The sequence below is a fragment of the Rutilus rutilus genome (genome assembly GCF_951802725.1).
Source record: "Rutilus rutilus genome assembly, chromosome: 12".
In the NCBI taxonomy this organism is placed as follows: Eukaryota; Metazoa; Chordata; class Actinopteri; order Cypriniformes; family Leuciscidae; genus Rutilus; species Rutilus rutilus.
The window spans coordinates 21,112,220-21,129,995 of NC_140217.1; the positions used below are offsets into that span (position 1 = coordinate 21,112,220).

Here is a 17,776-nt window from a genome sequence, read left to right on the forward strand (position 1 = left end):
GGTTGAAATAACCCATAAATTAGTTGGTCCCTTTTTAACCCAGGAGTTTTTAGTGTGTATAAGATGATAAACACAAGCTTACACAAGTATAAATTCAATCAAGACAAAAATCTCATCACTGCAGCAATGTCAGACAACAAAAGTAATTATGAAATTATTATGGCAAAGAATGTTATCTTAAGTTCAACTAATTGCATTTATTATAAATTTAAACTATAATACATTTTCATTTAATTGCAAATAACATGCAATTAAGTGTCTGAAAATATTACATTAAATTCATGCTTAAATAGGCTTTTCTTTTTAAAGAATATTATTTCTGTAATAAGTGCTCTTTTTAAACATATGCTGAAGTCTTTTTCACTAGGGATTGCTATACTGTGAAGTGCACAAGTGTGACGTTGGCATAGGCTATATTTTATTTAATTCCATCTATACATTGCAATGTTTCTTAATCCAGTAAAGAAACAGTTTTGTAACAAACTTAACTTTTATTCTGTTTCAGGTCAGTAGCAGGAACAGCAACAGCACATCCACACCACCGACTCGCAGAAGAGTACAATGAATCTCATCAGAGCCCTGGTTTTTAGGAACAGTAGAGGCGGGCCAGGATGCTTGGGCTGTGGAGCTGTTCATTAGACACCATTAAGTACAATTTTAAATCGACACATGTGCTAACGTTACAGTCATTCCAGAGTCTACATTCAGAGAGACAACAAAAGGGACATTCACACCTGGAAAATCCAAACAAGTCACTACTGGGGTCAGATGGAACTCCGCTTTCTGCTATTGGGATGTCTCATGAGTGTAAGACTTAAGAAATTAGAAAATGCCGGGCAGTCTGGTTGAGGAACGACCACTCTCCAAGAAGACAGAAGACGTTTCTTTCTCTTGAGAGAGAATCCCCATCCAAGAGTCAATCACCTGCCCCATCTTGTCTCTCTCTCATGCTGAGATCACCTGAATTCATCCCAAAATCTATATGGTTTAATGGGAACAATTATCAAACAACACTATACATGTTTGGTATCATTTTAAATGTCTCAGTGTGACTGGTACAAAGGTCTCATGATCATCCCCAAAGAAGTAAACCAAAAGGTAATAAAGTTTTTAAGAGTTTAAAGATATCTTGCTTACAGAGGAGGGTGGATCTTCCAGGCAAATGGCATCCTGCCCTCAAAAGGTGTAAACTCTGGATGCAAATTCCCATTGTTAGCACATGTTTCCATTTGAAAGAAGGAAAATGCCTCAAGAGGCTTGGCGTGTTTCTGTAGTCAGATTCGCCCATAATGCTGAAGATGTCCTCAAGACTCTCAGCATTATGTATTTTTCTAATTTCAGGTAGCCTATGCATCTTTTCTCTTTATTCCAGAGCATTTGATGTTTTGCATTTATTATCTTTGAATTGATTATGGAATTGGCATGATACATTTACCTGACAAATAATAAATTGTTACATAATGGATTTATTCTGACTTACTCTGAAATTATTAACTTTAGTAGATTACGCTGTATCCACTGTTTCCAGAAAACTGCGTCAGATTAGTGATGGACTAGAGTCCAGTTTAGAGTGGAGCATAAGGCACACCAACTGCGATTTTAGAGTTCCGGCTAATATTTGGCACTAATTCAAGTGTACCTGGTTTGTAAAGACAAAAAGGGAATTTCCATTTAGGACAGCAAAATGTTGCTCGACCAACCTAAATAGGGTGAGTCTTACCTCTGTTTAGTGTAATGTTACTCTAGTTAAGTGTACGTGGGAAACCATGACATGACCAAACCAAAGCTACTATCAGAGAAGTAATATTGGACGGCTTCTATCTGTAGTCGTGGCCATGACCTCTGACTGAAGTAAACGTTACTTTAATTCAAGTGTACAGACCACGGGGGCTATACAAAAATATCTTAGATTGAGTAAGTGTGAATGCGACCGTCTAAGATATTTAGCCAATTACCTCTTTTTAGTGACCAAAAACTGATGAGTTTATGATCGTGGGCCCGCATAAAAATTAACGGCCGGTGTGACTTTGGCACCCAAGTGAATGGGGATAATAAGAGTACAGTTAAATAGAATAATCAAATGTGCTGCTAAACTATTATAAAAATGACCAATAACCAATTGACCCTTCGCAGGGAGTTTGCTTGACAGGCGATCTGACCAATCATAATCCGCCATCCAGAGTTAGTAAGAGTCGAAAAGAGAAATTACAATTAGCCACAAAACGGTATTTATTGTTTAAATTTCATTAAAAATTGACCAAATTTGAAAGTTGTGACTTTGTTTCATATCAAAAGTAAGCTGGTCTGTCCTGTCTGTCAGCGCATTGTCAGTGTCCTCTCCGCTCCGCGATGTATTTTTCAGTGCGTGAGAACATGGTGTGGCGTGAGAGCAGTGTGGCTTGGTCATAACAACAGTAACTAAAGGCCCGCCTTTGCGAACGGTCAATTGGCATCCTAACTTAAAGGAGACATATCATGCTTTTAAATTGTTCCTTTTTACATATAAATCATACATTTGTAGTCTATATAAAGCGGAACTGCAATGCTTGGGTCTGAATTCTTCATTATTATAGCTCCACAGGCCCCTTTTCTACCCCTTTTCTGATGTGCGTCTGAGAGCAACTCGTTTTGGTGCGGTCTCTTTAAATACAATTGAGACACTTTATACCCCGCCCCCTCTCCAGGTTGCAGAGGTTCAACTCCACCCCGTTCGGACATTTTTGTAGTTTGATAGCAGAGATACGATTATCTAGCGGCACAGAAACTTTTTATTCACACGTTATTAACAAAATGTCAACAACGGAAGACTTGTCCAGCCAGCCTTAGATGTTCGAGCCAGAGTCGGAGCAGGAGCGAGATGAAAATGAAGACGACGAACCTGTAGAACAACGTCTTCATATGGATGTATCGCACTGGTGTGTACTGTATTTACACATGAAACTTTGGTCTTCCGACCTTTTACCATCGTGTCGATTTATTTTGATTAATATGTGCGAGGGAGAGACAGCGTCTAGTTTGGAGACGGTGATGTCTTGTTTACACTTTCGCCTGGCTCTGAAGAGAGAGAGAGAGCGCGCGCGCGCGCGACCGGGTCTCTCTCTCTGCTCGTTCTTTCAGTTAAACATGCGCCCTTGTCACAAGCGCGGCAGTTTATCTACATTAGACGGTGTAATGAAGCGTGTGGGTTACTACATCCAACAACCGAACATTTTAACTTACCCTCTGGTAACTTCTGCATCCTTTAGCTTGGACTACAAAATTGCAGCGAGAAATAAAAATGGCGGATTGCTCGAAGTGTTGGGCCGGAAGTCAATGTCCTTATTTGGCAGTTCCGCTGCAAATACTGTGACGTAATAGTTCAAAAAACGTCATAGATAACAGAAAAATCGGAACAGGTTGAAAAATATGACCAAAACAGAATATAAAGATATCAACGAAGCACCTGAAGAGAATAATTTCATATTTTCTGTACTTCTAAACACTCCAAATATACAACAAAATGCATCTAAGGGCTAAAAAAGTGCATTTGGCATGATATGTCCCCTTTAAATTTGAGGTCGATCTTGATTCTTAAAAAGAACTAATCAGACCGTGGCTTAAGCTGGATGCAGATTTGTTTTCGATGCATGGAAGCAATTATCTATGTTTTCACGGCATGGAATTCCAGAGTTTGGACCTCAATTTTCCAGCCAGATGTTTGCAAGCTTTGCAGCGGAGAGAGTAGCAGGTTTCAAGCCACCATCAGAAGGAACAGACATAATCTTGTCCCCAAGGCAAACACCAAACCATGTGCTGAAATAGTCCCAAAAACTATTGAACAAACAAAGGAGGAGGAGCACTCCCCAGCAAACATGCCAATAAATCACAGCACTTATATATTAATACATTCATAAATAACATAATAACATTATAGCAATGCAGGTTGCATCTTTATAAATACATTCATGGAACCATAAAACTACTAATTAATACTTATAAATCAGTGTATAATGGATTATGAGCATGCGCATTGAATGAGCAATTTCTAAATTTCTTTACTATTCTCTTGAATGTATACATTTCATCAGAATGTTTGTCCATACAGAGCAACACTGAAATATTAATTAATTAACTTTTTCTCTCTTTTCCTTGTGTGTAATCAGATAAGTGGTACTGCACTGTAAGTATTCTGTTGGAATCACTGTCTGACACATTCTCAGTTTTTTGCATTAAAGATTTGTCATAGACATTTACAAAAACTTTCTTTGCACCATAAATTGTATTTTCATAAACATTTTTCTTATGTTATCTGTTAATAATTTGGGTATAATTTTTTTTTTTAAATGAGATGATCCTCACCCACTTAACAAATACTGTATTTGTCAGTACAGTGGTGTCATATGTAGCACATTCTCAGCTGTTATTGTACATATTATTCATGAATAAAAGTTTTAAACTGGGTTTATAACATTAAAATGTTATTTGTCCTCTCTCTTTTCAGTATTCATTGCCATCTAATCCTGATTGCAGAATTGCACATTTTTCCGGAACTCAAATTATTCTCAGGTTTCTCCAGTCAAATTTAGAGGTTCTCAAAAGATTCTTTGTTCCCTGAGGTGGAAATGTCATAACCCTTGGGAAAACACAAGTGTATAAATTACACTTGGAACAACCCTTGTTTTTTTTTGTGTGTTTTTTTATGTTAACATTTCAATTTTTTTTTCTTTTTTTTTTTCCTCATTTTAGATGCTGCACAAAAAACAGCCATGCCACAGCATCCAAAGTGTAAACTCCTGTTAAATCATGGCTCCATAATGCAAGAGACTGGGATGGTGGAAGTATTTTAATCAAATGTGTTTATTAATGTGTTGTGATGTGGTTTTGTAGATTTTTTTTTTTTCACGATTTACATGCTGACGACTGGATGCTGGCTACTGAAAATTCAGTTTTAACATCCCAGGAATAAATTACTTTGTAAAATAGATTAAAACAGAAAACTTATTTTAAGTTGCAATAATATTTCAGAATATTACTCTTTTTTTAATGTAGCCTATTTATCAAATAAATGCAGCTTTGATGAGCTGAAGGGATTTCTTTCAAAAGTATTTTTAAAAAATCGTACTGACCCCAAACTTTTGAACGGTAACATACATACAGTGAGGAAAATAAGTATTTGAACACCCTGCTATTTTGCAAGTTCTCCCACTTAGAAATCATGGAGGGGTCTGAAATTGTCATCGTAGGTGCATGTCCACTGTGAGAGACATAATCAAAAAAAAAAAAAACATCCAGAAATCACAATGTACGATTTTTTAACTATTTATTTGTATGATACAGCTGCAAATAAGTATTTGAACACCTGAGAAAATCAATGTTAATATTTGGTACAGTAGCCTTTGTTTGCAATTACAGAGGTCAAACGTTTCCTGTAGTTTTTCACCAGGTTTGCACACACTGCAGGAGGGATTTTGGCCCTTGGGATGGTACTCATCATTCTTCTTCCTCCAAACACGTTTAGTGGAATTATGACCAAAAAGTTCTGTTTTGGTCTCATCTGACCACATGACTTCCTCCCATGACTCCTCTGGATCATCCAAATGGTCATTGGCAAACTTAAGACAGGCCTTGACATGTGCTGGTTTAAGCAGGGGAACCTTCCATGCCATGCATGATTTCAAACCATGACGTCTTAGTGTATTACCAACAGTAACCTTGGAAACGGTGGTCCCAGCTCTTTTTTTAGATTATGTCTCTCACAGTGGACATGCACCTACGATGACAATTTCAGACCCCTCCATGATTTCCAAGTGGGAGAACTTGCAAAATAGCAGAGTGTTCAAATACATATTTTCCTCACTGTATATATAAAAGCCTCTAAGTGCCATCTGAAATTTTCTTCTAGAATGATCCTTTTTATAAAGCTTGCATCTGAACTCTTCATATATATACATATACACACACACACACACACACACACACATATATATATATATATTATTTATTTATTGTAATTATATATATATATATATATATATATATATATATATATATATATATATTTTTTTTTTTTACATGACTGTGAATAAATGAAATTATTTGAAACATATGACTTAATGTAGCCTACTACTTCGACTTTCAACAAGAGCAAATATTTTGCATGTATTGTGGCAAATAAAGTAGAACCAAACTAATCTTGTTGTTTGTTAAGGGCGCCACAGGTAGGCTATGTTACAACGCATCTGTGCATTGTTATAAAATGTAAATGAAATGAGTTGGATGAATAAAAGAATAGGCTTGTTCGGCTTAAACCGCGCTGCACAGGCCGATTGGTTTATGACATCAAAGTACCGCGAGAGTGATTCAAAAGCATACGGAGCGTCTGCTCCAGTACAACAACAACAGGGAGAGACTTTTTACAGTTTCTTAATGAATGTAAAGTTGAAAGCAAGGACATGCAATTTCGGACTGTTGCAAGATTCTGTCGCGTTAATAAAGAGATCAGGCCCATTGAACGTGTTTACTCACTTGCCAATAGGCTTGTTCGACTTGAACCCGCGCTGGACAGTGAATGACATCTCGAGTCCGTCTACCGACTACGGATTGGAAAATGAATGGATGGATGGTTCAGATCAGCTGTGGGCGCCATCTTCTGGGGAGACGCGGGAATTCATTCGATGCGCAACTCTCACTGTGCATTATAGGTAGACTATTCTCTAGAGACGTTGAGCGCATAGACATATAAAATAAATATATTATATTGTATTTTATATGTCTATGGTTTAGAACGCAATAAGCAATCCAGTAATTTATAGATCAGTAGGCTAATTGTGTTCGCGACGATGGGCTGCTTTCACTTTCACTTAGCTATAACTGTTATGTAAACACACCTGTTCATAATAATACACTATTATATTATATAATAGCCTATTATATTACACTATTATAATACAATAGTTTGTGTATATGGAGAATTAGAAGACGGCATGCAGTGACGTTTGTAGGCTATCTATTCTCAGGACAACACAGACAAAGACATTTTTTTTTTTTTTAATTTGAGAAAAGCTCATGTACATACAAAAAAAAAAAAAAAGAACACTCTATTACAGGCTTCCTCCAAGAAGTCAAAGAACAATACAGCACCTTTTTGGCATACGTCAAAAATAACAAGGCAATAACTTTCAATCTTTTGGTGAATATGGAATACTTGATGAATGATTAGATAAAATGGCTTTACACTGTGGCTGTTGTTTGTATTTTTGTACATATTTTATAACTTTATGTTTTGTAACAAACACAAATAAATAATAACTTGCTCACATGCACCTTTTCTGGCACAGAAAAGTCACTTTAGTGACTAGAAGGTAACACAGTATTTCATTGCACTCTCATGTCGTTGCTCTGTCAACTCTAACCATATACCACCTGAATGTACAGGCAATGATTTAATATGTAACTGTTAAACCTCATTGCGTTTTTGTTGTTCTGTGTAAACATCTCTTCAGCGATCAGTGTTAATATTTTTTTTTTTTTTTTTTTACAACTACAAATGTTTCAGCTTTTTTTTTTTTTTTTTGCAGTGATGGATGTGAAAATTTGTGTTTTAACCAGCAGGTCTGAGGCACCACAAATTGGGCACCACAGTTCATAAAGTGCTGACAAAAACATAATACATAAAAAGGGAGACAAACACTGAATCAGGGAGACATTTCTTAGGCTTATGTGAATGAAGTTTAACCTCCTAAATGGTAATGGTGAGAACTTTGATGGCAAATTTTGGCCTATGGTTTGTAGTATCTGAGAGTAGTAGTGCATACACAGGATTTGTTTTTCCTAAGGGGTCTTTAGTCGACGCAAGACTGAGAGACCAACACTCAACACATTCAAAGACATTCTTTGAATGAATCACAGCTCAGAGATTTGTGACGATCCTCTCTGACTAAATTGCCCTGATCTGAATCAGTTCTTTGTGGCTTATGAAAACAGTTATGCAGAGGATGAGCACTGAATACAGAACAGCACATTTACTCTGAGATGCTCGTTTCACATAGGCCCAGATCTTATCCTCAATTGCAGCAACTCTTTAGCCTAAGACGAGAGAAGATTTGCCCCCTGGTGGGTTTCTACGGCCAGAAGGAAGCCCAGCTGCAGGCTGCTCTGTTGCAGAAAGGCAAGGTGGAGCTGGTGTGTCATGCTGCTCCTGAACAGCTTTAGGTTCTTCTGTGCTATCTGTGAACATAACAATGAAAATAAATACTAATTAATTATCAGATCATTTTATAACATTTCAATAAAACTAAATGGAAAGAAAATGTTTCTATTATATTTTTGCCACATTTTCAGTTACTCTCACCCTTGTGAGACAGTGAGAGTGAGACAAATGTGTCAATGACAAATCAATATTTTAATGATTTGATCAAATCTAGCTTAAAACACATAAGCCAAATTATTCTTTCTAATTATACTGGTTTCATATAGTTTTGAAAAACCTTTATATATTTTCAAGTTTAAATTTAATGACTCTAAAAATGTGGTAAACAAAAAAAGGTTTCTAAAAAATGTCTTTAAACCTTGAATACATATGCAGACCTGTAATCTTATTCATTATTTTAAAATAAAATATTAAATATTTTATTATATAATATTATAGTTAAGATATTATTTATATGTACGTAACATGCACCAAACCACATGCACCACGTGACATTTTACAACCTGAACTAACCTTGCCATGAAGACTTCAGTTATTGGATATTTTAAGGCCAGAACTTTGATTTGCTGGACAAAAGCTTTATGACATTGTGATATGATTGTACCCTGACATTTTTTACTTTATGCCTTCCAAAACAATCTTAAAATGAAACATTAAAAACATGCTCATAATAGGTTCACGTCACTTTTTTTAATTAAAAAGTTATATGAATGGTTAGAACACTTACCAACATCGACTGAGTCTTCATCACCATTCTGTGCAAAAATAAAGCACATTCTCAATAATAGATAAAAAAAAATTATGCAACCACTTTGAAGTCAGTCTGAACTTTGATCCAAGGTCACAAGTTTGTTTTCACTCATTAATGACTGAACTTGTCTCTATATCTTACCACAGGTACATTGTCGAGTGTGGCGCTACTTTGTTTGACTGGTTGAGCAGTACATCTTCTGAGCGGGGCAGACGGCTCTCCACACAACACACCTGTAGGCTTCCCACCTTTCAAACAAATAAGAACTGTAAAAGTACCTGTGCATTGATCTCATAAACAACAGAGAATACTTGCAGCCCAGACATACAAGTTGTATTTTATTCTTTGTTATGCATAAAAATATATTTAAGAGCATATTAAGCATTTTAAGAGATTTAAGAACAAAATAATGTTCTGTAAAGAAGTGACATTAGTTATCATTTGTAAAGTGTTTTAAGGTGCGGTATGTAATGTTGACAGCTAGCGGTTGAAATGGGTACTGCAGTCCCATTTCAAAACAATGGAGAGAGTTGTTTCTCCCCTCCTCCTCTCAAGACTTGACGCTCGCGTGGGTTGCCAGATTGAGGGACACACAACAGGAAGGAGCACAATTGACAATTGAAGGCGACAAGCCTCACACTGTAAGTTGATGAGTTGATTAATCCGCGTTTTAATATAAATATATGCCCTCTGGGACATGCTGAGGCTTTTTAGGTCGGGTAGATTCTGCGATCTCTGACCCAGTTCATTTGCGGTCTTCCATGGCTGCAATATGTTGCGTTTTCCGCCAAACTGGCAACCCGGATGTCGAAATACTATTGGGTAAATTGGCAACGCGCGGGATCACAAAGACCAAAACAAAAACGGACATTCCGACACAGAGCACACCTTTCAAAGTAGAATAACTGGCTGATTTATTGTTTTTCGGAGAAACAAGTACAGTATGTGAACTTAGCATGTTTCCTAGATATATGTATTTTTATGCTTTAGTACGGTCAAAGAAGTTACACACAGCACCTTTAAGAATTAGCAAGACGTAGCAAGTTTTTAAATGTGGAACTGAAACACATTCAGCATTTGGTTGCTCATTATCACACATGCTAAAGTGAGTCACATAAAGTTATTGTTGCTTCCACCAGCAGCTTATGTCTGAAACAAAAAATCACATTTAAAGGGGCATTCCACCCATTTGAACATTGTTTTTTATTTAAAGTGGGTCATATATGTAGTCGAAATGTAAAATAAATTTTGAATTTGGTGCCTTCGTGACCGAGGAAAGACAAAAAATAACTTCAGGACGCATTTGTATGAAAGACAACAACTCCCACAATGCACCACATTGCACAGCTCCGCAAGGCACTCCCACTAATCCAGAAAGCGCATATCTGCCTATAAGAGAAATCACTCTTCCGTCTACAAGGCTAGCTACCACCAGAGCTTGAAATTCATTTCACATTCACACAAAATGTCTAGTTAGTTGGCGAACTCATTACTCCTCGTTTGTAAATAGTGAATTATTGCATGGTACCTGGATGTTCAGTCAGAATGCGGTGCGAAACTAGGATAGTTCTCAACACAAACGTCCGTGTCCTCGTCTGATTCAGAGATTTCGTCCAGGAGAAATTGTCATCGTTGAAATTCTTTGCCGCAGACGGACTCTATCTCTGTGTTCGTAGTTGCATCTTACAGTCTATGAGTTGCATAGTGAGATCACCGGCGCCACCAGTCCGCCCTAACTCGAGCCAGTCCGGGCTCCTCGTCCGCGGCAGGCAGGTCTTCTGCCTCGGCTGCTCTTCGCTATAATGCGGCTTGTAAAGGTAGCCACAAACACCTGATTCAAGCATCAGACTTCCGAAATCCTCTTCTTCTATATCATATTGAGCACTCTCCTCCGCTATTGTCATAACTTTACATCTGTCTCCACAGCGCCTGTTAGCTTAGCTTCAAACAAGATGGAGGATATTGCTTTCAGTTTCAGAGAGTAAAGTCCCACCCACTGAACTGTAATAGGTCTGTAGCGTGAGCGGGTCCCGCCCCCTGGGAAAGATGAGGAACTAGTGCTTGTAGTCTCAACAGAAATCCCCCCTCTTACACTTCCTCCTACAATGACGCAAAATGACGATTTTTGTGTCATTGTAGGAGGAAGTGTAAAAGGTAAATAACGGATTTCTCCCGTCTCAGGGGAAAATGAGAGAGTGTTGCACGACCATTCAATAGTATGACTGGGTTTCTAACAATGCAAAGCTTAATGCAAATGGGTGGAGTGTCCCTTTAAAGCTGTGCATACTCATCAAACCATAATTGAAATATTTCTTATAATTTTCTCTAAGGTTTAGTCATCTCAAATGCAAGGGAATAAAACTGTCTAGAACACTATTAAAAAGTAAAAGACGAGACATGAATCATTATTAAGAAAAATCAGCACCTGGTGGATTGTTCCTCCGATGGGCATGCGGGTCCTCGGGTTCAGCAAATATACTAGATGCCATTTTGTGTTTTTTCACAGATTTGTCTTCATCGTTGCCAAAGCAGATGTTTGAACCTCCACCTGGTGGACGCAAAACTCTGGGATGGAAAAGAAACATTTAATTTAACCGATCAGCGATCACTAATTGGCTTGTCTTTATGCGCATTGTTAACTTTTATTTTAAAAGTTCATTTTTTGTGTGTGTTTTTTGGTGGATTACAGTTCAGCTTTTATTTTTGATTTCTTAAGTGTTTGTTTTGTCACATACTGTACATACCCCAACATTGCAAAAAGGTGTTGTGGGCAACATCAGTCCAAAATGACTGACCCATGAGGGTCACATTAAACAGAATAAAACAACTTAGAATGTTGAGTAAAATTAAGTGATTAAGTTGAGTTTGCAAGAAAAAAGAAACCTTGTGGCTTTATAAAGATATTTGTTTTATGAAAATGTAGGAATTTGTGCAGATGTAAGATGTAAATGTTCCTATAATTGCACATGTACATTTATTATTTGATTGAATTTGATTTGATTTTGATCTTACTTCAATTATATTCTGAAAATGAAAATATTTTTCATACTGTTCTTATTCATGCCAATTAGCTGAGCAGATATTGTCGTCTGACAGCAAGCATGGTGAAATAAATCTCACTCAAAATCCCTCCACCAGTCCGACTGAAAACGTGATTAGTGATAAACGTCATTAGTGCATTCAGTTAATGAAACGATAAGACGGATACAACAGGGAGCGGAATATAATTCTTTACTACAGCAGCTGAACCGCACCCAACCTTAACCACACGCGCGCGCGCGCGCTCAAGCATCCTCGTACTCAGAAAGCGTGGTGAGGGACTCTTTTCAAATGTACGAACGACTGACACAGTGCAGTAAATACGATGTTTTAATTACTCAACAATTATGTCATTAATTGTGTGTCTGTCCTTTTGAAGATGCAGTCAGAGGCCGTGTCACAAAGCCCAACGAGTTGCCTACCTAAACAGAATTTTGGAGCATTATATGCATTTATAAGACTTGGAAAGCGACCGCATGTCTCAAAAATGCTGCACGCGCCTCTGGTGTCTCTCCAAAAAAGCTGTCTGGAGAGGCTAACAATATTCAGACACTGCCATAGGGATGTAGCCTACATGTTAGTACAATAAAAAACAGGCATTTATAAACCAAAATCATGCCTTAAAGGTCTTTTTAAAATTCAATACACTTTGCCTTTGAGCTACGGGGTACCATTTTATCCCCAAATCGCAATATTTGTACCGAAGATGGTGCTCATTCTCATCAGCATCGCCATCCGTTTTTAAACCAATATCGTTCAGCTGGAGAATAATTTTGTCTTTTGTCAGTGATATTACATCTCATAAACGTCCTGATACATTAGCCATTATAAAGCTTAAATGTATATTTATAAAGCTTAATTTGCTGTTTGCTACAACCTATACCGCTTGAGCATTTATCTTCCTATAGACATCATATATCAGCACCTGGAGCTGCTCCTCCCGGTCGGATCCATGCCTTGATAAGTGGTGGTGGTTGTCATCTGGAACACTCACAGCTTCTGTTCACGGCTTTTCCCACAAAATATTCGACAGATTATTGTCATCAAGCCACAAAGAGCGTCTCCTGCTCAGGTCATCAGTCTCTAGTGCTGAATCTGCGCTCCGGTACACGCCCATTAGACGCGATTAATACTGCATTTCTGCAGATCCGCCACTGGAGCGGCGCCAGAGAGCAAATAGTTGTGTAAAAATACAGTTGGTGTCATAAGTTTAGAATAAAACCTGTCGACGTTTGAGGGACTCATGCAAAACTACACAAAAGTTGCAAGCAAACCTTGACTCATTCTCAGTGATCAGGGTAAATTGTACTTGTTTTATATTTTGTCTGTGAAATATTTAAGCTTCCAGAGGAAACTGAAACTAAATATTTCAACTTTTTTTTTTTCACACTATTCAAAACTGTACACCCCATCTCCTATTTGTGTTGCTTTCTTGAGGATCTGTAAGTGTTTACACCTTTTAGAATAGTTATGAGCCCCTCAATTGGCTTCAGTGAAAAGATGGATCTCAAACTCATACGGTCACTGTTGGAAAGGGTTTATATATGCAGAAGATGCTAGAAAACCAAATGTGCCAGATTCTTCTGGTAAAAAAAAAAAAAAAAAAAAAAAAAAATTAACTGCATATGTACACTTTTGAAGTCTTATCCCGCTTTTGTTTTGTCTCAATTTGTAAACATTTGGTTTGTGAAATTGCTTATTCAGGGAGCACTAAAAACATGTTTATGATGTTATTTTGTAGATTCTACAATGTGTATGTAAACCACAACTGTATCTAAAAAGAATAGTGGAAACACAATGCCCCATTTAACGATGTTGCTACTTTTTTTAAATGTAATAATGAACCGGTAAAAAAGAAAACAAAAAGCCTCAAGTGGTTTTGTAAAACAATTTTATTCCAACACAAAATCTTATCAACATTTCAATTCACAACACAAGTCACTAAATAAAATTAGCCTGAGTACAAAAGAGAAATACACCAACATATAAAATATTTATAAAAAGTCCAACGGCTCTGAGCAAACAAAACTGTACCTTAGAACTGACACTGACTAAAGTTCTATATACCAAATCTGATGACTGATCAAAAGCATTTTAGTCTTAACACTCTTAGGTCAACATCTGATGAAATATATCAGCGTTTACACAAATATTTTAAGAAAGCCATTCATCTGATTTGGGAGAGCTGATGGGCATTTTAGAGCACACGTTTTGGCAAGGTGGAGGGAGGTCAGCCTATTAAAAAAAAAATGCAGGGGACAGAAAGGAGGACATGGTGATGGAGGGCAGAGGTAGTTATTTACATCAGGCCCCCAGTCTGTTGCTGAAATACATCAATTGTATCCTCATCCTCCATTTCCAACTGCAAATAGATAAAAAAAAAAAAGAAAGACTATGAATGATATGAATACCTTAAGCATGGTGACATCCAGAACTGGTCATATCAGCGACTGTACCTGAGCTGGTGTGTCAGTCTCATTAATTGGCTGCCCATCAAACCGGAACCGAATCTGACGCATTGATAGCCCCTGTGAACAGACCAAATGTTGACTTGACTTCTCGATAAGCATGCTTTAGACACATAACATCCAAGTGGAATACTGTGAAGAAAAGGCCCTGCCAAATGACGAATTCAGGTTGATTGGGGAATCCCGATCAACCTGAATTCAGACTTTCCCTATATTTCTACTATCCCTTGCTCTGGCATTTAAAGGGATAGTTCACTTTGAAATAACATGTTGGTATGTTTTAGCTTACCTCAAGGGCATCCAAGATGTAGGTGTCTTTTTTTCCGCAGTTGTTTCAATTTTGATATTTTTAGGTCAAACCGTTCTTGTCTGTCAGTCATATAATGCAGGTCGATGGTCACTGGCTCAAAACACAAGCACAGAGTCCAAATTAAAACAATTCCCCATCGTCCAAATTAAACAATTCCCCATCATAAGTACACATTGATGGCCTAAGACACGAAAATAGCGGTTTGTGTGAGAAAACGAACAGTATTTATATCGTTGTTATCTCTTGAAAACAGCACGCGTCCAAATGATCTGACGGCGCGGGCGGGTATAGATATATACATAGATGTCGCCTTGGCTACTGCAGTTCATTGGAACGAAACCGTAGCCAAGCGACATCTAGTGTATACATCTATACCCGCCCGCGGGTGGGTATAGATGTATACACTAGATGTCGCCTTCGCTACTGCAGTTCATTGGAACGAAACCGTAGCCAAGGCGACATCTATGTATATATCTATACCCGCCCGCGCCCTCAGATCATTTGGACGTGTGCTGTTTTCAAGAGATAACAACGATATAAATACTGTTCGTTTTCTCACACAAACCGCTCGTTTCGTGTCTTAGGCCATCAATGTGTACTTACGATGGGGAATTGTTTAATTTGGACGACGGGGAATTGTTTTAATTTGGACTCTGTGCTTGTGTTTTGAGCCAGTGACCATCGACCTGCATTATATGACTGACAGACAAGAACGGTTTGACCTAAAAATATAAAAATTAAAACTACTGCGGAAACAAAGACACCTACATCTTGGATGCCCTTGAGGTAAGCTAAAACATATCAAAAATTAATTTCAAAGTGAACTATCCCTTTAAGACTAAGGAAACAATAATGTGGAAAATGTTAATAGATGTACCCTTTTATGTGCTTCAGAGATCAGTTTTTGTTCCAAGGAGCTAGGACCATCCTGAGCTGAGATTTTAAAGTTTCAGTAAAAATCAGAAACATCTAAAACCTTCTGGGAGGTTGTTCCTGAAGATGTGAGTTGAGAAACTCTGTATAAAAGGATATGACCGTGTTGATGTATTTGGTCTTGGCGGACTACACATGCTGCTGCTGAAAAATGCACAGATGTGCAGCTGTGAGCATGTAAATCATGCTTCTGCACACACACACAGACATGCATACATACATAATATTCCCCAGAGCAGATCTAGACAAGATTTCAGAGGAACTCTGATAATGTGACACTGGACTAGCTTTCAGTGAATACTGAACCAGACTATTTATATTTATTATAATGTTGGGCAGGGAAGCTCATTAACTGGGTTTCCATCCAAACGTGAAGCGAATCTTTTCTAAGTTCACAAAAAAAAAAAAAGAATTAGTGCGTTGCCATCTAGTTGTTTGAGCGGATGACGGTGGTATTTGTAACGAACACTAAATAAAAATAAAACACCATTCGAAACAGTCGATTAGTCACGGGGGTTTAATATTCACTCCATCAGAATTTATTCAGCCAATGCGTTTCTCTCTCATTAATTCTTTTTTTGCACTAGTCAAAGACCACCAAGTAAGCATAAAAACTTTTCCACCACTTGTTTCTGATGCAATACTTCAAAATGCGCATAAAACCAGGGTGATGGAAACATAGCTATTGGTTGCACATACATATAGTATGTATGTGCAACCAATAGCTATGTTTCCATCACCCTTATACAGATGAGATTTATATCCAACTTATAACCAATTATTCCCAGACATTCGCATCTTTACCCATCTCTTAGTGGCAAGTATGGACAACCTGTGCACTTAAAGGAAGGATGATTGTTACTGTAAGGGAAGGTAAATGCAAATAAAATAATTTTACCTGTCTCTCACAATATGCTTTCATCAGTTTGTTGAGGGGTGTGTGCCTCTTGATTTTAAACTGAACCACTGAGCCATCCTGCCCAGCCACTTTCAGATTGATGTGGTCATTCTCTGTTTTTACACCCTCCTGAAATGAAAAGTAAAATACAGTTATCATAAATACAGACATCAACAGCTAAATAAATACATGCTTGGCCACAATTATGTAGAGCGCATAACTGGATGGTACAAGATTGTAGCACCTTGGAATCATGACAGGAACACAAACGAATTCAGTTCAATAAAAGGGTTTGCAACGCTAATAAGTGAAAAAAACAAACACAAACAAAAGTGTATTGCCCATTTTCAATGGTAAAGTGCCCAAGCAACAATCGCTCGGCTAGATTGCCCAGCAACATTGCTCAAAAAAAAGTTGCCCTGTGTATCATCACCTCTAGGGACCCCCACCCACCACTGAACATTTTGTATCTCGCTCATCACTCGCACTTCATTTAAGTCTCTACTACTGAGCTGATGAGTTGATTTAGCTGCTAGATGTGTTAGATGAGGGCGACACGAAAAACGTGCAGTGGCTGGGGCTCCTCAGTACAGGTTTGACACGCACAACACGACTTTTTTTTTTTTTATTGTCAAAAAAATAAGTCTTTCGATATAAGATTAAATACACAAACAGAACTCCTACAACGCGTCTGTAATAAATCCACGCTGTAGTCTACACTGTCGGTACTAACTCGCGAGTCCAGAGCTTTGCGCGCGAACAGTCAGCGAGCTCGCGAGAAACTGCAGATGGACCCTGCGCGCTTCCAAAATACAGTGCTTTGTTTACTACAAGTTTTGTCTTATCACTTGCCGTGTGTATGAGGTGCGAGGCACATTAGCGAACTGGATAATTAGCGCGTTAGCTTTATGGAAAACCATCACCATTTCACAAAGAAATTGAATCCGTGACCAATAAATGAGAGGAAAATAAACTCAGAAAAGTCCCCATTAATCATATAACAAAGAATTGTCGTGCTTATAAGAACATTTATAAAGAGTCTTGCACACGCACCTTTGGCTTCTCGTCTGCCATGACTGCCTCTGCCTCTCACGAACGCGCGTAATGCCGCCGGAAATGACGACATTTAAAAGGGTCCACTTCCGGAATCCCATTACCCTCATCCTCCCCTTGATTTGACAAAATCAGG

At 37.9% G+C, this 17,776-nt stretch overlaps 3 protein-coding genes across 3 annotated transcripts in view; 1 reads left to right on the forward strand and 2 right to left on the reverse strand.

The window, feature by feature from the left end:
- Window positions 1-17,776, forward strand: part of stx8 (syntaxin 8) — a 614,579-nt gene that overhangs the window by 316,267 nt on the left and 280,536 nt on the right. The window lies entirely within an intron of this gene.
- On the reverse strand, window positions 7,035-13,120 carry jpt1a (Jupiter microtubule associated homolog 1a). Its single transcript, XM_084426586.1, has 5 exons — window positions 12,904-13,120; window positions 11,365-11,504; window positions 9,081-9,187; window positions 8,916-8,943; window positions 7,035-8,205 (listed from the first exon to the last, which is right to left on the reverse strand). The coding sequence occupies exons 1-5, from the start codon at window positions 12,957-12,959 to the stop codon at window positions 8,060-8,062; spliced, it is 477 nt and encodes a 158-aa protein (XP_084282712.1). The 5' UTR covers window positions 12,960-13,120; the 3' UTR covers window positions 7,035-8,059.
- sumo2a (small ubiquitin like modifier 2a) lies at window positions 13,853-17,738 on the reverse strand. The gene is made up of 4 exons (XM_084426885.1): window positions 17,641-17,738; window positions 16,588-16,716; window positions 14,435-14,506; window positions 13,853-14,340 (listed from the first exon to the last, which is right to left on the reverse strand). Exons 1-4 carry the CDS (start codon window positions 17,659-17,661, stop codon window positions 14,278-14,280), a joined length of 285 nt encoding a protein of 94 aa, XP_084283011.1. The 5' UTR covers window positions 17,662-17,738; the 3' UTR covers window positions 13,853-14,277.